Here is a 23,136-nt window from a genome sequence, read left to right as displayed (position 1 = left end):
CTCCCTCACCTGGAAACTCAGAGAGCGTGGTCCACAGCAGATCCATGTAATCCTCCTCACTCAGGTACTCACAGGCCAGGCTGCATTTTGCTTCTACCGCCTTCTTCTGGCTGGAGACTGGAAGGTGGGCGACAGGAGAAAGAAGAGCCATTCTCGGAAACTTGAATCACGCCCTCCTGCCCCCACACCTCCTTCCCTGGGTACGATTCAGCTGGGACACCGTGGAAAGAGCCCAGGCTCCGGGGTCCGACAGACTCAGGTTCGAATTCCAACCAGCAGTGCTTTATCTCTCTGAGCCTCAGTTTCTTCACAAAACTGGAGCTAATGAAACCACTGGGCAAGGTGGGTGGGAGAATGAAAGCAGGCTGTGCATATGAGGGCGCTTAGCCCAGAAATGGCACACACTAGGTGCGTTTGTGGCAGACAGACTCCAGGGTGGCCTCGATGATCCCCACCAATATTACCTGGCCCTCATGACTTCCTTGATCTCACCTTCTCTCTCTCCCTTGCTCTGCTCACTGTACTCGAGCCACACTGGTATCCTTGCTCTTCCTTCAATACTCCTGCGTCAGGACCTTTGCACTGGCTGTCGCCTCTTCCGGGATGCTCTTTATAGATCCCATGACTAATTTCCTCACATCCTTTATATCTTTTTAAATCTCATCTCATGGAGGTCACCCTGAGCACCCCCATTTAAAACTTCAACATACCCACTGCCCCTTGCTCTGCCCCGCCCTCCTGACCTCCCTTGCCCTGCTTGACTGTCTCCTTTTCCTACACATTTGTTAACAAACAGCGTGAAAGATTTTGAAATGGGCAAAATGTTTTGTCTAGTGTACCCTTATAGGTCGTCCTGCTTTTCGTTATCTTTGAGCTATGCACATTATAGAATATTGGTATTAATGCAAATGCTTCTAGTCCATCAAAATGCAAATTGTGTCTGGTGATGCAATTGATTACTGCCTTATGCATACGGACAAGTTGTGCCTCTAATTGTAAAGCCATTTCTGCATTTCTGATTGCCTATATACATGTATCTTTTGAACTCTCCTTTGAACCAGTTGTAACCTCTTGTGGTGTTAGTAGACCTCTGGTGTTAGTAGACAATTCTCCATGGATGCTCACATCTCTGTATGGTTTATAAGCAGAGGCACTGACTTTCTTTGCTCTGGACTATCTTTTCAAGGACCTTGGTTTAACCAACAGCCTTGACAGGGAGCGTCTACCTTTGGAGTAAGGAACAGGTTTGCTTATGGCCTTCAACGGTCTAGTGTCTCCCCACAGGGCAAGAGCAGGCAGGCTTACCATCCAGTGTAAGAGAGCTGGGTGCCCTAAGCTCAGAGATCCTCTCTTGTAACATAACCCACTGCTCTTGCAGGTGTGACCTCCTCTCTTCACATCACCCTGTGGGAATGGGAGCTCCTCACTGGTGTAAGAAATGCTGATACTCCAGCTACTGCTATTACTGTGAGTAGCAAAGTCCTTTGTCTCTGATCCAGGAGTGTTGTGTCTTTTGCAGGCATCTGTGGAAGCTGTGCACGCCTAACCTGTTAGCTGGAAAATAGGTAAATCCTCAGACTTTTCACAGTTCTTAACTAATTCATTCATTAACCGATGAGTTAAAATCTCTGACATGCGGTCATTATATATTTGTATGAGAGGCATGATTTTACCTTTTCTTAAAGTTTTTTTCTTCAAGCCATCACCTTCTAACACACTATGTCATTGCCTCACTTATTAAGCTATTCTCTCTCTTTCTCTCTCCCCACCAAAACATGAGCTCACAGGGTAGGGATATTTGTCTTTTGTGGTCACTGATGTACTCTAACACCTAGATCAGTACCTGGCTTACAGAAAATATTGAATAAATGACTTGTCCAAGATCACACAGCTACTTAGTGCTGGAACCCAGGCTCCCTGATTTCCAGCCGTGGGCTTGTTCCACGGTATCACTTCTCCTGCCCAGGTAGAAGAAAGGGCTTTTTTTTTTTTTTAATGTTTATTTATTTTTGAGAGACAGAGAGAGCACGAGTGGGGGAGGGGCAGAGAGAGAGAGGGAGATACAGAATCTGAAGCAGGCTCCAGGCTCCGAGCTGTCAGCACGGAGCCCGATGTGGGACTTGAACTCATGAGTCGTGAGATCACAAGCCATGAGATCATGACCTGACCCGAAGCTGGATGCTTCACCGACAGAGCCACCCAGGCATCCCAAGAGACAGCTTTTAACAGGAGCTGGCAAACTATCACCTGAAGCCAAATCTGGTCTCCAGTTTGTTTCTGCCTGGCCTGCATGCTAAGAATGGTTTTTACATTAAAAAATTTTTTTGTTAAGTTTATTTATTTATTTTGAAAGAGACAGAGACAGCAAGAGCGGGGGTGGGGCAGGGAGCGAGAATCCCAAGCAGGCTCCTTGCAGCCAGTGCGGAGCTGGATGCGGGGCCTGAACTCACAAAACCACAAGATCATGACCTGAGTAGAAACCAAGAGTTGGACGCTTAACCGACTGAGCCACGCAGGTGCCCCTGCATTTTTAAGTGATTTTTAAAAATCCAAAGACGAATAACACTTCATGACATCAAAATGATATGAAGTCCAAATTCGTACTCATTAAACTTTTTTTTATTTTAGGGAAAGAGAGAGAACGAGAGCACGTGAGCGGGAGGAAAGGGACAGAAGGAGAGAGAATCCCAAGCAGGCTCCATGCTCAGCAAGGAGCCCGATGCAGGGCTCAATGCCATGACCCTGGGCTCACGACCTGAGCCGAAATCAAGAGTCGGATGCTCCACTGGCTGAGCCTTCTGGATGCCCCAAATTCACATTCATGAATAAGGTTTTATCGGAACACGAGCAATGCTTGTTCGTTAACCAATTGTCCACAGCTTTTTTCCTTCTTTGTATGGCCCACAAAGCCTAAAATATTGACTAGCTGGCCCTTTCTGGAAAAAGTTTGCCAACCCCTGCTTTGTAACATTCCCCTGGATCCTCCTCTGTTTTGCTTAAGCGGGTCCACTGTTGGGGGCATGTGATCGGTAGTCAATAACCAAATCCCAAACCTGCGACTGAGCCACCAACTCATTAAATCCTCACTTACACCAATAAACCAAACTATTAACTAAGCTTATAGAGGCTTACTATGAAAAAGATAACCAGGTAAATCCTACAGACAAGTGAGAACCTGATCCCTTTATCCTCCACCCTGGGCTCAATGCTAGGAACCTATTTTTAAAGATAGAATTGTTTGAAATCCCAGACATGTGCATATAGTCTTTGCTTTCTGCCTGTTCCTTTTGTCCGGTGGCTCCCACCTCCGGCTGCACAAGAGAATCGCGGGGGGGAGCTTTTAAAAGCCACTAACGCCCGGGTCCGGAGATGCTGAGTAAATCGACCCGGGCATCGTTTAACTGGCCCCAGGTGATTCCGTTGTGTGGCCAGGGTTGAGATCCTACCCGGTTCTCCGACTTCACATGCACGTGAGAATTACCGCACAGGGTCATAGCCATCAAACTCAGTGTTGTACTTCATCGAGCCCTTTGCGTGACATAAGCGGTGACTCTGCTATAATGTCCCTTCTATCGTGACAAGATTGTTCGGGTTTCTAATCTCGGAGACCGCAGCCCAGGTCTTTTGTGCTCAGATTTGGAAGAAACTTTCTCCCTGGAGTCTGTGGGACAAAGTCACTGGCGTTTGTGCGTGGCCGGGCTCAGGAAGGGCTGAACGAGGGGCGGGGCTGTGTGTGTGACTGTGTATGGTGGGTGTAGGAGTGGCTAGCTGGTAAAGGGAGTTTGATACTCACTGCTGCAGACATCTCCTGCCTGAAAGAGCTCAGTGGTGAGCAGAACTAATCCATAGTAAGAAAACGCATTGGAAAACCTGCCAGAAAGGAAGCAAAAAAAGGTAAAGAAATGATGGGAGAAATGCAAGATCCCCTTTCCCCAACCCCTCAGGAAGGACTTGCGTCTATAGCAGCGAGGACCAGTCTTTGGACGTGGGTGACACTGGGGCTTTGGGGGGGGGGCGGTTCCTGGGGCCATTGAGCAGGAAAATGGCAGGTATAAAGCATAGCGGTATGTTAAAGGTATGTGATCCTGTGTCCTTTGAAAGACCAACAACTGTATTACATCACAGAGAACACCAGGCTGTTTTTCACAATTGGCAATAGGGAATAAAAGTTTGGGGAACCAAGATTTGGAAGAAAACAGTCATGGCTGACATCCGTCAGGGCTTCTGGGCCAAGTTGGTCAATGTGGAGAGGGAAGAGGAGGGAAAAACTTTGATAATACAGAGAACTGGGCTCCAGCTCTACCCTTGAACTCTTAAGAGTTGAATCAACTCACCAAGCATTTATTAAACACCTGCTGTGTACCCCATACAAGTGTAGAGTCAGCAGACTTCCCTAAAATTTCAGATTAGAATGACCCAGTTAATGAATTCCCGATGGTCCCAGGAACCATAACACTCAAGTCTGTAGGACCAGAACATTCTCATCCTGTAGTACAGTTATGTGGGAACTGTCATAATTAGTCCATGGTGATAAATTTCCTTGAGTTACAATATGTGCTAGCAAATTTAGTGATTTCTATTGGGTGCAAGAAATAGTCTCTAATTAATTGCTTCAGTATTTGGGTAGCGTCGGCCCAAATGAGTCACATGCACAAGACAGACTGTCTGTCAGACAGTCTGTCACAAGACAGACACCCTTAACTAGGTCAACCACCTCCTCTCCCTTTTCAAAAATCCTGCAGACTGAGCACTTGTATTGAGCATACAGCAGGTGTTTAATAAATGCTTGGTTCAGCTCTCAGGAATGCATGGGCAGAATTGGAGCCCAGTTCTGTTTATTATCAAGGCCTTCCTCTCCACTTGCCTGCAATTGACCACTTTTCAGGACGATCCCCTGCTAATTAGCACCTCTCCTCAAAGGTGCATAGGGAAAGGGATAAGTGGTTACACCAGAACTCCGAAAAGTGTTAGCCAGGCCCCTTCTGCACACTATTCGTGCTGCATACATGATTTCGTAGAGAGTTCAAAGAATAGGTGAGATTTGACTGGTTGTGGATTTTCAGGTAATTACTCTGTACAAATCCCTCCCTTCCACCCTGCCCACATCCAGCCATCGTGAATGGCCGCGTTTTAAGGAAAATGGACCAGGATCAGGACTGAGAGTTCTAAGGCTGCACGTGTTGACCAAATCAGTGGTTCCCCAAACAGGGGTCCCATGCCACTGGTGGTACACCGAAGGCAGTATGGCCCGAAAAGAGGAGTAAGGGAGCAGGCATTATCATTTTCCTTTCAATTACAGTTGACCCTTGGACAACACAGGTTTGAACTGCAGGGGCCACTTATAAGGAGATTTTTTTTTCAATAAATACTGCAAGTACATTTTCTCTTGAAGATGATTTTAATAACACTTTTTCTCTAGCTTACTTTAAGAATACAGTATATAATACATATAACAGACAAAATATGTGTTCATCAGTAAGGCTTCTGGTTAATGTTATCAGTAAGGCTTCTGGTTAATAGGAGGCTATTAGTGAAGTTTGGGGGGGATCAAAAGATTTTCAACTACTCCGGGTCTGTGCCTTTAACCCCCACTCTGCACTGTTGAAGGTCAACTGTATTTTGATGGCTTCCTAGTCTCACTTACTTGCTAATGAGTCCTCAACATCTGCCTCTCTCTCTATTAAGTACAGTAACTCAGAGCTTTGGCAAATCATCAATCTCGCTGCTTTTTACTATATTTCTCTTGAGGAGGGCCTTCTCTCTATGGCCTGCTGTTTTTTTTTTTTTTCATGTTTTAAAAGACATTTATCTGAACGCTTGTGCACTGTTGGTGGGGATGCAAACTGGTGCAGCCACTCTGGAAAACAGTATGGAGTTTCCTCAAAACATTAAAAATAGAAATACCCTATGGTCCAGTTATGGCACTATTGGGCATTTACCCAAAGAATACAAAAACACTAATTCGAAAGGATATATGCCCCCCCATGTTTATTACAGCATTATTTATTGTTTTTTTATTTTTATTTTTCACATTTATTTATTTTTGAGAGACAGAGCAAGATAGAGCGTGAGCGGAGGTGGGGTGGGGGGGGGGCGGGGACACACAGAATCTGAAGCAGGCTCCAGGCTCTGAGCTGTCAGCAGCACAGAGCCCAATGCAGGACTTGAACTCGTGGACCATGAGATCATGCCCTGAGCCGAAGTCGGATGCTTAGCTGACTGAGCCACCCAGGCATCCCTACAGCATTATTTATAATAGCCAAATTATGGAAGAAGCCCAAGTGTCCATCAATAGATGAATGGATCAAGAAGATGTGGTCTATATATACAATGGAATATCACTCAGCCATAAAAAGGAATGAAATCTTGCCATTTGCAATGACATGGATGGAACGAGAGAGTATAATGCTAAGCGTAGTATCTCAGTCAGGGGGCAAATACCACATGATTTCATCCATATGTGGAATTTAAGAAACAACACAAATGAGCAAAGGGAAAAGAAAGAGACAGAGAAACAAATCAAGAAACAGACTCTTAAGCATAGAGAACTTACCAGAGGGGAGGATGCTGGGGGGATGGGTGAGATAGGTGATGGGGATTAAGAGTGCACTTATCATGATGAGCACTGAGTAATGCATACAATTGTTGAATCACTGTATTCTACACCCGAAACTAACATAACATTGCATGTTAACTGTGTTGGAATTAAAATGAAAAACGTAGTTAAAAAGGATATTTATCTGAGTAAAAAGTGAGTCCAATTAAAGAAAACGACGAAGAAAAGAATAGCACGGGTGATACCTGAATAAGGCAGAAATCAGGAAAGTCATACCCAAACCACTTTATTTTGCAACTGCTGCCCAAGATCAAAGAGCTATCTGTGCATCACGTAAAAACAGAAAGCAAAGGGGCGCCTGGGTGGCTCAGTCGGTTAACCGTCCGACTTCGGCTCAGGTCATGATCTCACGGTTCGTGAGTTCGAGCCCCGCACCGGGCTCTGGGCTGACAGCTCAGAGCCTGGAGCCCGCTTCAGATTCCGTGTCTCCCTCTGTCTGCCCCTCACTGCTTGCACTCTGTCTCTCGCACTGTCCCGAAAATAAATAAATGAAAATAAAAAAAAAAAAACCAGAAAGCAAAACGGGGCATGAATGAAGGGGATCAAGGTGTCAAGAAACAGCTCTTACCATATAAACCACAGCAACAAGGTCGTCCACCTAAAATGGGGCGTGAAAAGGTCCCTCATTCTGCCTCGGTCTTCCTGTTTCAAGACAAGAATGTGCAATTTGCTCTCCTCCCCTCGAGAAGTATGGGCCCCAGCCGGCAGCCCAAGACCGTGGGCACCCACAGCAGGGAGGGAAGCTCCTGGTGGGCTACATGCTCAGATTCCGGGAACCCAGGACCCGATCCCACGGCACAAAGTCTCCCGGCCCAGTGAGGCCCTCCAGCCAGGACCCAGCAAGGTCCACAGGCTTGGTTCCCCAAGGATGGAAACATTCTGCAATCCAGATTCCTTGGGCTTGGTACCCCCAGGGATTCTCGGGCAGTGCCATGGACCCAGGGAGCAGACAGTCAATCCAAGGGGCATCCAACCATTTAATGCCCTCCCAAGCCAGCTCTAGGTCAGGATCACAAAAATCAATGTACTGAAAATCAATTCACCAGAAGCCAATGTGTCAAAGGTTGATTAGTTAAATGACCCATTTGCCAATTTCATATAAGTTGCTAATTTATCGAATCTTTGCTCTACAACGTTCTTTTTAAGTTTCTTTTTATGAGCAATAGAGAGACAGACAGCATAAAGGAGGGACAGAAGGAGAGAGAGAATCCCAAGCAGGCTCTGTGCTCTCAGCACAGAGCCCAACACGGGGCTTGAACCCACAAACTGTGAAATCATGACCTGAGCTGAAACCAAGAGCCACCCAGACACCCCTACAATGTTCTTTTTAAGAGTATATTCTAGGGGGTGCCTGGGTGGCTCAGTTGGTTGGGCGTCTGACTTAGACTCAGGTCATGATCTCGTAGTTGGTGAGTTCAAGCCCCTCGTCGGGCTCTGTGCTGACAGCTCAGAGCCTGGAGTCCGGTTGGATTCTGTGTCTCCTCCTCTCTCTCTGCCCCTCCCATGCTCACGCTCTGTCTCTGTCTCTCAATAATAAATAAATGTTAAAAAAATTTTTTTAAAAGAGTATATTCTAGGACTGTGATAATATTCTTCTTAGGTATATTTAACGAAAACATTTTTCTTAGCAGTTTGAGAAACGCTTGCTTATTTAACCATGCTAAATGTTTAAAAAAAAGATTATGGGTTTTAGGTGGCTTAGTCTCCCTGTGAATCGTCCTCATGAATAAAAATATATTTTTTAGTATATTCTTGAATGAAAACACAACACCCATTAAATAGGTTTATTGAATGTATTTGAGAATGTTTGTATTTATTGACTATATTTTGGAATAGGTTAATATATTTAGAAATAGATTCATTAACATATTTATAGAGAGCATATATCGAGGAACTAAATGTGTTAATACGTACACAGGAAAAATATACTCCTATTTGCTACATATATTCAAAAAGATCCTTGACACATTTTTTGGTAAAAAAGATACACTGGCAAGTTAATTCAGGAAAATTGGCTTTTGGGGAATTAGTCTGCTTGTGCGCTTTTTGCTTGTCTCAGAATTTGCCACCTCCGTGGAGAGCACGCCCCACCCACGCACACACTCCCGCACAGGCACACGGACACACACACACGCCACAGACAGCGGGCCAGGCACCGACCTGTCTGGAGATGATGAGTTTCCCCAGCGGCATGGGGGCTCCGTTTTCTGTCGCTATCCTCTTTAAGGTGGCGATGGCCTTCTCCTGATTCCCGGACAGCACATCATACCTTGCGCTCTCTGGCAGCCACTGTGGGGACAGGTGTGGCAGATTAGGGTGGAACAGAACACGGGGTCCCAGCCACATATCTCAGCGGGGTGTGGAGTCTTTAAGCTTAGGGCTCTGGAGCCAGAGGGCTAGCTTCAAATCCTGGCTCTGTCATTGATTATCCTGGTTGTGGGACTTCGAGTAATTACTTGACCTCTCTGTGCCTCCATTTCCTCATCCACAAAATGGGGATAACGATAGATCCCACCTCGTAAAGGTTGCCGAGAGGGTTAAGTGAGAGGATCCAGACAAAGTGCTTAGCACGATACCTGGAATGGGTTCATGCAATGATTGTTGTTTCTGTTGCTATTATTATTATTAATTGGTGTGGCTGGCAGAGTTCCAAAAACATCATCTTACAAAGAATCTCTGCAGGACAGTGTCCTCCTTTACCTCCTCCCACTGAAACACAGTGAACGGCTGAACAGCAGAAAGCCAAGTGGCCAAGGTTGAGATCTTTTTTTTTATTATTATTTATTTTGAGACAGAGACAGAAGAAGAGCATTTAGGGACGAGGGAGGATGTGGGAGAGACAGAGAGAATCCCAAACATCTCAGAACGCCATGCGGGGCTAGAACCCACAAACCGTGAGATGATGACCTAAAGTTGGATGCTTAACCGACTGAGCCGCCGCCCAGGTGCCCCGTAAAGGTTGACATCTCTTAAAGGATACCTACAAAACACAGAACCGCAAAGAGAAGCAACGGGACGGCCGAGAGGATGAGCAGCCAGCGCCAGCCCAGGCTGGGCATCACAAACACGGCCAGGATCACCTCGAACACTGTCCCGATGGCCCAGAAGACCTGGCAGGGGAAAACGGGATCAGCGATGGGAGCAGCGTGGCCAACACATGAGCAATGTCGGGGTCACTGCAGACAACGCTACTGACACGGGGGAGGGTCCTCGGGGTCAGCCACGTCGGAATGGCCGTCTTTCCTGTTTTTCATATAGTTGGGGGCAGGGCCATCATGTTGCCCATCTCCTGAGGGGCCCATCCACACTCTGTCATATTTGCGTGGTACCCACTGGAGTGGGTACGATGTGGCAGCTCTGGTTTAGGGAGATCAATGCCATCAATATCGTGTGAGGTCAATACGGTAACGGACATATTGGTTTCGTCTACTGACATCCATCTCTCTCGCCCAAGAGGCCCCTAGTATCCTTTATCACAACTGCCTCTTCCCTGCAGGGCTGACTATCTTCTGTTTGCCTCGTCATCCTTTCCCACCTCGCTTTTTTTGTATGGACTGCATCCACAGACTCGCTGTCTTCTGGCTTTCCACTGGCTACAGCCAATGGGGAGCCCCACAGGACATGGGAGGGAGGGAGGGAGGGAGAAAGGAAAGAGATGTGGGGGCATTTATTCCTCTGGCTCCCTCCCTGCACGGTGGTCATGGGCTGGCTGCATCTCTCAGCAGGTCACAGCACCTGTCCAACAGCCCTGGACACACAACTCTGTCTCTCTTTCTCTCTGGGCTGCTAATTAATTACTTCCTGCCTTTGCCTGGCAGCTGGCACTTCAGGCCTGGGGCTATTTAGAAATAGTCCCTTTATCAAACCCTCTTCAAACTATCCTGAGTATGCTGTCTCCTGCTCAGGCCCTACAACTATTGTCCATTGCCAAACATGGCCCTTCAGCTTCTCCATCAGTTCTGGGGGACTCCGAGAGCCTTTCTAAACCCTCTTTGGCTGCACTTAACCACAGTCTATTTCTGTTGCCGGCAACCGGGGGTGATAGCCAAAATGTCTAACAAACTGGACCAACCCAGGATAGACACTCGACACTGGCCATATACCCCCCGCTCTCAACACACACACATATACCATGACTGTGCCAGGAGTTAACCCTTCAGATGCTAGATCATGGGAAGTTCTAGGGGGTCCTAAGAGTGGACAGGGTGTCAGGCGATGAGGGGTAATCAGGGACCAAGATCTGCTGGCATAAATGCATCTCAATATTTAAATAGCTGGTTCATCCATACCAGTGTGGACCAGATGACTACCAGGGGTATCGATCAGGGGTAGATGCAGTCTGGGTGGTAAGTTGGGCAGTGAAGTCAATGTGATTACTATTGTCAATGTGGTCATGGTGACTAGAGACGTTGGAGTGGCATCATAGTCGTCACTGTGGGCATCAGTGTCCCAAAGGACAAATAAACTCTACTGCCTGCATGGTAGAGGGGTCATTGGGCAGCTACATATTGGCCCTGAGATCTTCCAGAACCATGATTGGAAAACGGGTCACAAAACCTTGGCAGAAACAAGGCTCGGAGGGACGAGCTGGACTGAGGGAGTTTTTTGTTTTTTGTTTTTTTTTTTTAACGTTTATTTATTTTTGAGACAGAGAGAGACAGAGCATGAATGGGGGAGGGGCAGAGAGAGAGGGAGACACAGAATCGGAAGCAGGCTCCAGGCTCCGAGCCATCAGCCCAGAGCCCAACGCGGGGCTCGAACTCACAGACCGCGAGATCGTGACCTGAGCCGAAGTCGGACGCTTAACCGACTGAGCCACCCAGGCGCCTCTGGACCGAGGGAGTTTTAAAATTTTTTTTTTTTTTCAACGTTTTTTATTTATTTTTGGGACAGAGAGAGACAGAGCATGAACGGGGGAGGGGCAGAGAGAGAGGGAGACACAGAATCGGAAACAGGCTCCAGGCTCCGAGCCATCAGCCCAGAGCCCAACGTGGGGCTCGAACTCACGGACCGCGAGATCGTGACCTGGCTGAAGTCGGACGCTTAACCGACTGCGCCACCCAGGCGCCCCTGGACCGAGGGAGTTTTAAGGTAGCCTCTAGGCTACAGAAGTGGCCCCTCACACAAGACACAGGTGAGCCTGGATACAAACAGGGGTGGAGGGTGATGATATGGATGGGGGACAGGAGTTTTGGTCCCCTTACGCACCAACTCTCGGCACCAACTCTCAGATAAAAGCCACGTGAAGTCCAAGAAGGAAATACCACCTGCCTGCTGCCATTTTTTTTAAGAGATTGATTGGTGGGTTTTTTTTGTCAATTGAAGAGTTTATCCGTATTGCAAAAAGACCATGTCAGAATTGACATAATTGACCCATTTAAGTCTCCACACATTGAGTCTGTTAGAGCTCTCTTAAACTCCCATTTCCTTATCCTGTGGCTCAAGACGCCTGAGAATCTCCTGCTCAGGGACTGAGCGCTCTTGGGAAACCCAGACCACCCTCCTTACCTCAATCAGCAAAATACACTTAGCTCTGGCCTTCATGGGAAGGAACTCCGCATACAGCGTCACCCTGGGAAAGCAGAGAGACAGGAAGAAAGTTAAGGTCGGGACTGAGTAAGAGGACTGCCACCGCTTTCTGAATTTCTAGGCGAATATTCCTCCAAGAGTGGTCTGTGGACCACTTACTTTGGAATTTCCTAGGATGACGGCTAAGGTCATAGATCCCTAGGCCCCACCCCAAACCCTTGGGAACAGACTCTCAGGGGTGGGGTTCTGGCATCTGCATTAACTCACTCCCCACATGATTCTCAAATTTAGAACTGCCGACATGGAGCCCTACCCACAACCCAGCAAATATAGGAGAAAATAGGGTAGTGTGACAATGGGCAACTTCAATCTGGAACATTATTCAGGTTTTTCCCTATTATTCACGTCCTGAATAGTCTTAAAGAGTCCAGGCCTTTCATTCTGTAGGATGCTCCTCCTCTTAAGTCCATCTGCTGTCTCCCTGTGACCAGACTCAGGCCATGTTTTCTTGGCAAGAACCCCGCAGAAATGATACTAAGCTCCTTCCAGTGCCTCACATCAGGGCCATATGGTGTCAACTCCTCTCATCACTGGTGACCTTAACCTTCATCACTGGCTCAAGATGGTGTCTGACAGATTTCTCCACCCTAAAGTTATCCTTTTTCTATCTGGGATTACTTTGTGGGGAAAAATTCAGAGATTATGCCAATATCCTGTTCTCCCTAGAACCTCTACCCATCAGCTTCGATATCCCACCCATGGACGATATCTGCCTGAATCAACACTACTATGACGGTAACAGGTGGTATTTTTTTTTAAATTTCCATTGTTCCTTCTACATTTAGAATGGATATTCTACTGTAAGGAGGAGTTTCCCTTTTCCCCTGTATCTATCTATCTATCTATCTATCTATCTATCTATCTATCTATCTACCTACCTACCTACCTACCTATTCATTCAACGAATCAGTATGAACTTGTAGATTCCTAGTTTATTCAGTGGGTTGTAACCCACTACTACCATTATTCTTCTGATGCTCAGACTGTCCCAGATCTGACCATTGGAAGACTTCTTTTTTTAATTTTTAGAAAAATGTTTATTTTTGAGACCACGAGACAGGCAGAGCACAAGCGACGGAGGGGCGGAGAGAGAGAGGGAGACACAGAATCCAAAGCAGGCTCCAGGCTCTCAGCCAGCAGCACAGAGCCCAACGTGGGGCTCGAACCCACAAACCATGAGATCATGACTTGAGCCGAAGCTGGACGCTTCACCAACTGAGACACCCAGGTGCCTCTCATTGGAAGACCGTTTAAACCAATCCCTATGTCTCTTTTACATGCCTCCATCATTCCTTGAACTCTTCTTTACTTTCTGGCACAACAAGATGTCCAAGCTCATGGTGTGTTTTCCTGGTCCCAGCCACGGTGTCAGCCATTTTTCTAAGAGGTTCTGGTTCCTTTTGGTAGAAGACGGTATTTAGAAACCAAATACTGATGTCAGTGTGCTCATTGCTGCTGGGCTATCATTGCTTCTAGGCCTTCTCAGTGGATGCAGCTAAGAGATCTCTCTCTCTCTCTCTATCATCTATCTTGGTCTCTCCATTTCTCTCTGTCCACATGCACTCCATACACCCATATGTTTCAATATCTATCTGTGTATATATATTTTTAAAAAATGAGTTCTTACTGATACTTTCAATTCCAGTCCAACCAGAAGGTTAGGGTTCTTTCTAACCCTCCCGGGTTTCCATGTCTATAATTCCCTTCTCTGACATTGAGACACGGGGGCCTCATTCTCCTCAATATATTTCTGATTTGCTCAATCAACTTATTGGTTTGCTGAATGTAACGAACGTCCTAACTGCATCGACCCCTCCATCTACTACATTCGTGCCCCTTCCCCTGCCTTCCACTTCCTCAGCCGCCGGCCACGTTGGGAAGAGAAGGAAACTTCTAAATGACTTCCCCATGCTGCCTTCCATTTGTTAGGAAGAGCAGGCTTTCTCTTTCCCCACATCTCCCACCTAAGTCAAGCATCGGGGCTACTAGATAGCGTCACGCGACTCTCCTGGCTTCTCATAAGGGAGGCCGGGGAGACAGAGGCTCATTTCCATTAACCCTTTGGAGGCAGATGGATGCTGGTGACCCATCTAGGTCTCCTGGGATGCCCCTTTACTAGTTCGTGTCCAACTCCCAGCTGCTGCTGCTAATGCTGCAACCCTCTTCTGGGATTGCTCTGGAGCAACTGTGGCTGCCTCACCAGAGAAGTGTCTAGGAGTTACAACCCTTCTCCCGAGGACAGACTGGTATGTGCTTACAAAAGTCCCGTTCCATTGCCTCAAGGTAGGACAGACCTTGTGGAACAAAGAACACTCCTGAGTTCCCTGTGGGATCAGCCCGAGTCTCGACGTCACCAGAAACCATACTTTTGCTTAACTTCTCCCTTTCAACATTATTGCCTCTTTCACGGTTTTACGGGCTTCCGAGAGCATTCCTTAAATAAATCACTTACACAAGAATCTCTGATTAACCTCTGCTTCTATGGAACCTCTGCTTCTATGAACGACGTCCTTCCCTGCATAACATCTAACATTTTGAAAGTTGGTCTTAGCAATACCACTGAGATTTAGGAACAGTTCTATCGCCAGTAGAAGTCCTTCTCAGGATAATGATAAAAGGATACCTCTGTCCAGAGAAGGAAGAATTCTTAGGAGCCTCAGAGGAAAGGTTAGGGCTTTAGTACTTCAGGTATATACACTCTATTTAGAAAAAAGTATGAAGAAAAGGCAATGTCATCTAGTTCATTTCACAGTATAAGTATTCTAGTATATTCTGTCTTGATCTTCTGTCTTTATCCCTCTTTCTCAATCTCTCTCTCTAGCTAAGATCATACTCAAGAATTTTGAACCTAGGGCACCTGGCAGGCTCAGTCAGTTAAGCATCCGACTTCAGCTCAGGTCATGATTGCCTGGTCAGTGAGTTTGAGACCCACGTAGGGATCTGGCTGACAGCCAGAGCCTGGAGCCTGCTTCGGATTCTGTGTCCCCCTCTCTCTCTGCCCATCCCTGCTGGTGCTCTGTCTCACTCTGTCTCTCAAAATAAATAAATGTTAAAAAAAATTTTAATAAAAAAATAAAAAAAGAATTTTAAACCTTACTTTTCATTGATTTATAAATAGCATTACCATACCACTTAAAACCCTTTTACACACATATATTCCATCACATGCATGAACCATACGTTTCTTTTTTTTTTTTTTTTTACATTTTTTTAACGTTTATTCACTTTTGAGAGATGCAGAGAGACAGAGTGTGAATGGGGGAAGGGCAGAGAGAGAGAGAAAGACACAGAATCCGAAGCAGGCTCCAGGCTCTGAGCTGTCAGCGCAGAGCCCTACGTGGGGCTCGAACCCACCAACCGTGAGATCATGACCGGAGCCAATGTCGCTTAACCGACTGAGCCACCCAGGCGCCCCTGAACCATACTTTTCTTAATAATAGCTACCTTTTATTGAGGACCTACTATATGCCAAATATTCTTCTAGATGTTTTACATGGATTATCTCAGTAAACATCTCAAATGAGGTAGATAATTATAATCCTCTGTATGTGTGTACGTATTTTTTTTTAAGTTCTAAAAAGTTTATTTATTTATTTTGAGAGAGAGAGAGGCAGGGGGGGCAGAGAGAGAAGGAAAGAGAGAAAATCGCAAGCAGGTTCCACGCTGCCAGCGCAGAGCCCGATGCGGGGCTCGAGCCCACAAAGCGTGAGACCATGACCTGAGCCGAAATCAAGAGTCGGCAGCTTAACCAACCGAGCCACCCGGCTGTCCCTGGGTGTGCGTACTTTTGACTCTCATTTTCATCTCTAGGTCTATCTACGTTAGATAAATTGTTAGTTGACCAGGATCACGCAGCTAGTAAGTCAGTAAGTAGGAGAGCCAAAATTCTCACCCACATCTGTCTATAGCTTCTAGCCCACCAACCACTTCCTCATTTGGATGGTTTCACGACGATAAACAACACTTCAGTGAACGTCGTCAGGCTGAAGACATTTTGGTCTGCACGTGGTTTCCTTAGGCTAGGCCCCTGCTAAATAGAATTTGTGTCAAAGCCTATGCGTATTTTGAAGGCTTTTGATATATATTGCCAGAGTGGTCCCCCCCAAACTCGTTCCAGTGTATATGCCCACAAGTACCTCGCTCAGCAAAACCCATCAGGAATCTCATTTAACTCAGCTCTGAGAATGGGGACCCAGATTACAGTGGTTGCAGAGGTCACAGCGGTTACCATGGATGATTTCTTTGACACCTTATGCTCTTCTCCGCACGGTGTGCTTACATTATTCAAAAAAAAAAAATCAATAATAATAAACACTACTAATAAAGCGAGAAGCATGTTCACCTTTCCTCCGTCACAGGAAAGTTCAACAACTAACTGCGAAACTGTGCCGTGGCGTGTTCCAGGGGGCAGAGCTATTCCTGTCCTTCGATGTCAAGGATTTCTTCTTATCATGAAGCTATCAGCACACAGTCTTTTTATTTCTTTTTACATTTTTTTAGTTGAAGCAGCAGCACCTCACGAATGCATTTTCGTTTAAGACAAGTTAGCAATACACAAATATACAGAGTATATGATGCCTCTTCCTCTTCCCCATTGCCCCTACTTCCCTTCCATTCCCCCCAAAGCCATAACTACCGGGAGCCTGCTTTGCAAACTTCCAGCCCCTTCTCTAGCTAAATAAATAAATGCAAGCAATGTTATCTTTTTTTCTTCCCTTCCTTTCCTTCCCTCTTCCTCCCTTCCTCTCTCCCTCCTGTCCTTCCTTTCTGTCCTCCCTACTCCCTTTCTCCCCTTCCTTCCTTCTTCCTTCCTCCTTCCTTCCTTCCCACATGCAGCATACTGTCCAAGTTCAACCCATACAAATGCCCGACTTTTCCAACTTCCTTGTCAATACAGTTTTCCACCTGCCACTTCCTGCAACTCTATCCTGAGTGCTTTCTTTGGTTATTTAAAAAAAAATTTTTTTTTCATGTTTTATTTTATATGTGAGAGCGAGAGAGAGAGACAGAGCATGAGCAGGGGAGGGGCAGAGAGACGGAGACAGAATCCGAAGCGGGCTCCAGGCTCTGAGCTGTCAGCACAGAGCCTGACGCGGGGCTCGAACCCACAAGCAGTGAGATCATGACCTGAGTCGAAGGCGGGTGGGTGCTCAGATGACTGTTCCAGGCGCCCCTCTCTGGTTATTAAGGCTTGCTCTGCCAACCTCGGTGGCAGACTAGGAGTCTAGTTTGCCAAGGAATTTAAACTTCCCAGGGGCAACTCTCAACAAATGACGTTTCCCTCTCCCTTAAATGGGACAATCTGGAGACGTGGGTTGCAGAATCTCCCAGAGTAAACTATTTGCTCTAGCTTCTCTGTGTCAGGATCTGCTTTCAATAAGACATTTGGGAAACCCTTCCATGTTAATATTCGCGGGTCTACTGCATTATTTTTAAACAGCGGCAACCCGGTTGATTAATGCTCTGATTGTTTTCAATTTCTTGTCTTTGCCTCGTATGCCACAAGAAACCTCTTTTCCTGTAATTGTCGTGCTCCCCATTTGGCCATTATTTATAGTGGTTCATGATGAAAATGAGCTGTTTGACCTCCATCCCAAGTGTAGGGATTATTGCAAGCACACTGAAAAATAAAAGAACGAGCAGAGCAGTGAAAGCAGCAATGCCAAGAAGCGGTTGACGGTGGCGTGAAAAAAATTCCCACCGAAAATCCTCACAATGTATAGCCCTTGCAAGTTAGAGATTTACCATTTGGATCACATGCTTGGAAAGAAGGGACCTGTGATCTCCCTTTGCCGTTTCTGCTTGGTCTTAAAGAGAAACCGCAGTGCTAAGGGTGGGTTCGTGCAAGTTCCACCTAGACAAGAATCTGAAGAATCTTCTGAAGACCTTGCAAGGTGGAACAGATGGGCAGCGACCTGGAGTATTAATCTTGAAGAGCAGCTAACACACAAGCAGGGTGCCAGTTAAGGCAGGTGTCCAGCTCATTCTCCTAGCTAAGTGGCATTTCTACGGAAATAACACAGCACCCTCTGCTGGAAATAATAAACGTTCTATCCTGGGGCCAGCCTGTCTCTTCCATGTATTTTCTGTGTATTTTGCAATTAGTGGCAATGATCATTTAAAAAAAATTTTTTTTAACATTTATTTTTGAGAGAGAGAGAGACAGAGCATGAGCAGAGGGGAGGGGCAGAGAGAGAGGGAGACACAGAATCGGAAACGGGCTCCAGGCTCTGAGAGGTCAGCACAGAGCCCGACGCGGGGCTCGAACTCACGGACCGTGAGATCATGACCTGAGCCGAAGTCGGACGCTTAACCGACTGAGCCCCCCAGGCACCCCCTCCAGTCTTAATTAAAGGGAACAGAAACTTCTCTGAACCTCCAGTTCTACCTCTCCGGAATCATCTCCAAGTCACTATCACGGACCCAGTGGACATTAATGATTTATCAGCATCTTCTGACTGTACAAGCTCAGAATCCTTCTACAGTATCTGTTGAAATGTAAGAGCTCTGGCATTAGATGGGCCTGGATTTGAACCCAGTTTCTCCATGCGGCAGATGGTTTGCACAAGGCGCCCCCCTCCCCCCCCCCCCCCCCCCCCCCCGCCGCTCTTTTCCCTCCCTGTGTCTTGCTCCCTTGCAGATCACCTCCATGCAAAGTCTGTTTCCTCATCCCTTGGATCTGGGCGTTGAGACTCGCTCTTGATCAATAGAACGTTGCAGAAGTGATATTGTGCCTTGGGCCTCAAGACGCTTTACGGCTTTTGCATCCTTGCTCGGACCCCTACCCAGGTGCCACGTGACCACGTGACCAGGTGCCTGGGCTGGCCAGCCGGAGTTTGAGAGGCTTGTGGAGCATCGATGCGTCAGCTGTGGCCATGCTAACCTGGCCAGCCCCCATCCAATTCACCAGTTGACTAGAGACGCATGAGGGAGCCCCGCCGAGCCCTGAACAACCCAACTGCCCGGCTGCAGAACCCTGAGCTCAGTAAACTGTCGTTAGGCCACAAATGTTGGGGTGGTCTGTTACAAAGCAAGAAGTAACTTCATACTCCCCTCAATAGCCATTTAGCCTTAAACACGTCACTTGGGATCTCGATCTCCAAGCCTGTTTTCTCATCTGTCCCTTGCCCTTGGTAAACACTCAGTGGACATTACTATGATCATCATTATCATTTATAAAAATGTTTTTTAAATGTTTATTTTTGAGAGAAGTTGGCTAATGGCAAAGTTTACTTTTGACCTCTTTTCCATTCCTTTTTTTTTTTTTTTTTTAAAGTTTATTCATTTTTGACAGAGAGAGAGAGAGAGACAGACAGACAGAGAGAAAGTGAGTTAGCGGGGGAGAGGCAGAGAGAGAGGGAGGCACAGAATCCGAAGCAGGCTCCAGGCTCTGAGCTGTCAGCACAGAGCCTGACGCGGGGCTCGAACTCACAAACTGCGAGATCAGGCCCTGAGGCGAAGTCGGACGCTCAACCGACTGAGCCACGCAGGCGTCCCATCATCATTGTCGTTATTAATGTTACAACAGTAACGTGATCTCCAAGGACCAACATAAATGCCTACTTTGGGGGAAGGAATAAAAGAAAGAAGAAAAAGAGAGAGGGGGAGCCTGGCTGGCTCAGTCGGTAGAGCATGTGACTCTTGATCTTGGAGTTGTGAGTTCAAGCCTCAGGTTGGGGACTAAAATTTAAAACAAATTAGGGGCTCCTGGGTAGCTCAGTAGATTAAGCATCTGACTCTTGATTTTGGCTCAGGTCATGATCTCGTGGTTTGTGAGATGGAGTACTTTTTCCAGCTCTGTGCTGACAGTGGGGCACCTGCTTGGGATTCTCTCTCTGCCGTTCCCTCGCTCACACTCTCTCTCAAAATAAATAAACATTAATTTTTTTAAATTATAAAAATAGAAAGAAGGAAAGAAGGAAGCATATAAAAAATACACGTCAGGGCAGAGGGATGGGCTCTTTGTTAATAATATAGTCTGCAGATAAGATGATGGATGTTAATTAAACGTATTGAGGTGATCATTTTGCAAGATACGTAAGTCAAGGCATTATACTGTAAGCCTTGAATATATATATAGTGCTGGATGCCAATTATGCCTCACTAAAACCGAAAGAAAAACAATTTTTAGTCTCAAATAATATCATTTGTGTTTACACTAATAATTCGCTGTAGGGACTTCTGCTTGTTGAATTTTTAAAAATTACACAGCAAAATCTTACCCATTTGTTTTGCGAGGTGGTGCAAAGCCTAAGCGATGGGAAACTCTGAGTTACACTGAATTACGTAAAAATATCTTCAACGAGGGGGTGCCTGGGTGGCCCAGGTGATGAAGCATCTGACTCTTGATTTTGGCTCCGGTCATGACCTCACGGTTCGTGGGATCGAGCCCTGAGTCGGGTGCCTGCTTGGGATTCTCTCTCTCCCTCTCTCTCTCTCTCTCTGGCCCTTCCCTGCTTGCACTTGCTCGCTCTTTCTCTCTCTCTCCAAATAAATAAATGAACACTGAAAATAATCTTCAACTAAGAAAAAAATCTTCAACTAAATGTTTCCAAATAATGAATGTAAGGGAGACATTTTTAGAACTAGTTAAGAGCATCGCATAATTAAGGCATGATTGTTTTTATGTAAATGGATAGAGCCAAGGTGCTGGGAAGCCAATGGCTCTCTTGGGTGACTAAATATTTCTTCTGTCATTTTGTTTCTGTTTTTTCTTTGCTCCCCTCACGTCCCAAAGAGCCATGGAGTGGAGTATTTAAGAGAATATACTCGCAGCGTCAAAAGGGATGTTTATTTTTTTTTATTTATTTTTTTTTTTAAAGGGATGTTTAAATACGAGCCCTGCCATTTGTTAGCTATGTGACCTTGGGCAGGTTACTTTATCATCTTTTAAAGTTTTATTTATTGAGAGAGAGAGAGAGAGAGACAGACAGACAGACAGCGTGCAGGAAAGGAGCAGAGAGACAGAGAATCCCAAGCAGGCTCCGGGCCGTTTGCACAGAGCCCAACGTGGGGCTGGGGCTCACAAACCGTGAGATCATGACCTGAGCCTAAATCCAGAGTTGCATGCTTAACTGAGCCACCCAGGTGCCCCATGCTACTCAGTTTTTTTAAAGCCCTAGTTTTCTTATCTGCACAATGGGGATAACAGTATCTATGCTTTGAAGTTCTGTGAGTTTTAAAATGGTCATGTGGGGGCGCCTGGGTGGCGCAGTCGGTTAAGCGTCCGACTTCAGCCCGGGTCACGATCTCGCGGTCCGTGAGTTCGAGCCCCGCGTCGGGCTCTGGGCTGACGGCTCGGAGCCTGGAGCCTGCTTCCGATTCTGTGTCTCCCTCTCTCTCTGCCCCTCCCCCGTTCATGCTCTGTCTCTCTCTGTCTCAAAAATAAATAAACGTTAAAAAAAATTTAAAAAAAAATAAAAATAAAAATAAAAAAAATAAAATGGTCACGTGGAGCAAAAGCACATGGTCTGGAGCTTGGGAAGGAGTCATAGCCCAAGAAACAAACGGAAGGGCTGTGGTCGCATTACGTAAATGAATAGCTCAACGGGAGGCGTGACATTTGGGGGGTGGGGGTCGGGAGCAGCCCGGCCATCTGAGGACCCGCACGACACAAGGGTAATAAGGGGTAAAGGCCCAGCTGCTCTGTGTCCTTAATTTTATCCCCTGGTGTCCTGTCCTCTCTCCCTGAAGATCTCTCCCCTTTGCATTTTTAGGAGGTGATTTTTCTCTCGCTAGTTACTCTGCCATTGGAATCCTGTCTGCTTACAGTCTTCCAGAGGCTCCTCAAAATGTCTGGTCGGCTGATGGCACCCTTTTCTTGCTTTCCAGCACTGTCAAGGATCTATTCTATTTCTCACGCCTTTTATGACACTTCCGGAAAATGTGGAGAAGGAGAAGGAGAAAAACGGCGCGCCTCTCAGCCCACCATTCCAAACGAGAACCACGTTCTGAATACTTAGCTCCTCTCCCTCCCCTCTGATGGGACGAAAGTCCGGGTGGCCATTTGGAGACTTGTTCTGCCATCATCTACCCGAGCATCCCTGAGAAAGGAATTGAATGTGTACCTGTGTGAGTGCGTTCCTTCCAGCCACTGGGGGAAAACTGTTCCTTAGTCAACGAATGGCTCATGAATGGGGCAGCGGCCTCGTCCGCAGAAAGTCCTGGAGTTGGCCCAGACGTGGAGGACATTGGCCACAAGCCCCTGCCGGCCCAGATTTATGGGCTTGGCTTAATGGTTTCTGCCTCAAGCTCTAGTGGCTTTGAAACCCATCCGAGGTCCAGGAGTGTATGTCAAATGCCTACTCCGCAGAGCCCTGGAGGGATCAATAATGAATAGGGAGGGAAGGGCTGAGAACTGAGAGCCACTCACTGCCCTTCCAGCCACTAAGTGGCAGAAAGAGTCTCAGGATTAGCTCCCAGGCCAAATCCCATGTGGGCACATCTTCTGTCCCCATTTATTCTTCCCATAAGTACCCAGTGAGCCCAACATCCATCACGCCGACACCTGAGCTTCTCACCAAAGTCTTTGGCAGACCAGACACACGCTGACATTCACTAAGTGCTCTACTGGGCGCTGTCGCGGGCACTTCACATGTGTTGTCATTTAATATTCTCAGTGACCCCCATGAGGTAGGTATGCCATCGTCCTCATCTGAGAGACGAAGAAGTTGAGGTGTAGAAAGGTCTAGTGACTTGCCTAGGGGCACACGGCTATCACGGCAGAGTCAGGATGCGAATCTGGTGACCAGGACCTAAGCCGTTCTACTTCAGTGTTAGCACGACCCTTCTAGAGCCCCTCTCCCAGCCGTCCCCCATCGTGATACTCAACGGGCCCAAGGAGTCAACCAGTGAACTGTTAACCCACCAGAGGCAATGGCCACACCCTCACGCACCAAAGCCAATCTCGCTAGTTTTGCGGCCGAAGGGCC

General features: G+C 46.8%; 1 protein-coding gene across 1 annotated transcript in view; it reads right to left on the bottom strand.

Moving 5' to 3' along the window:
- The window catches only part of SVOP (SV2 related protein), an 81,170-nt gene that overhangs the window by 12,591 nt on the left and 45,443 nt on the right, over positions 1-23,136 (bottom strand). The window contains exons 7-12 of the mRNA XM_058691043.1: positions 12,125-12,188; positions 9,601-9,726; positions 8,777-8,905; positions 7,185-7,258; positions 3,794-3,870; positions 10-117 (exon numbers count right to left, since the gene is read on the bottom strand). Coding sequence (XP_058547026.1) covers positions 10-117; positions 3,794-3,870; positions 7,185-7,258; positions 8,777-8,905; positions 9,601-9,726; positions 12,125-12,188 — 578 coding nt within the window. The remainder of the gene's footprint in view (positions 1-9; positions 118-3,793; positions 3,871-7,184; positions 7,259-8,776; positions 8,906-9,600; positions 9,727-12,124; positions 12,189-23,136) is intronic.

The sequence above is a fragment of the Neofelis nebulosa genome, chromosome 11, assembly GCF_028018385.1.
Source record: "Neofelis nebulosa isolate mNeoNeb1 chromosome 11, mNeoNeb1.pri, whole genome shotgun sequence".
Taxonomy (NCBI): Eukaryota; Metazoa; Chordata; class Mammalia; order Carnivora; family Felidae; genus Neofelis; species Neofelis nebulosa.
The sequence above is the reverse complement of the archived record's forward strand: the minus strand, read 5'-3'. Positions and strand labels throughout refer to the sequence as shown.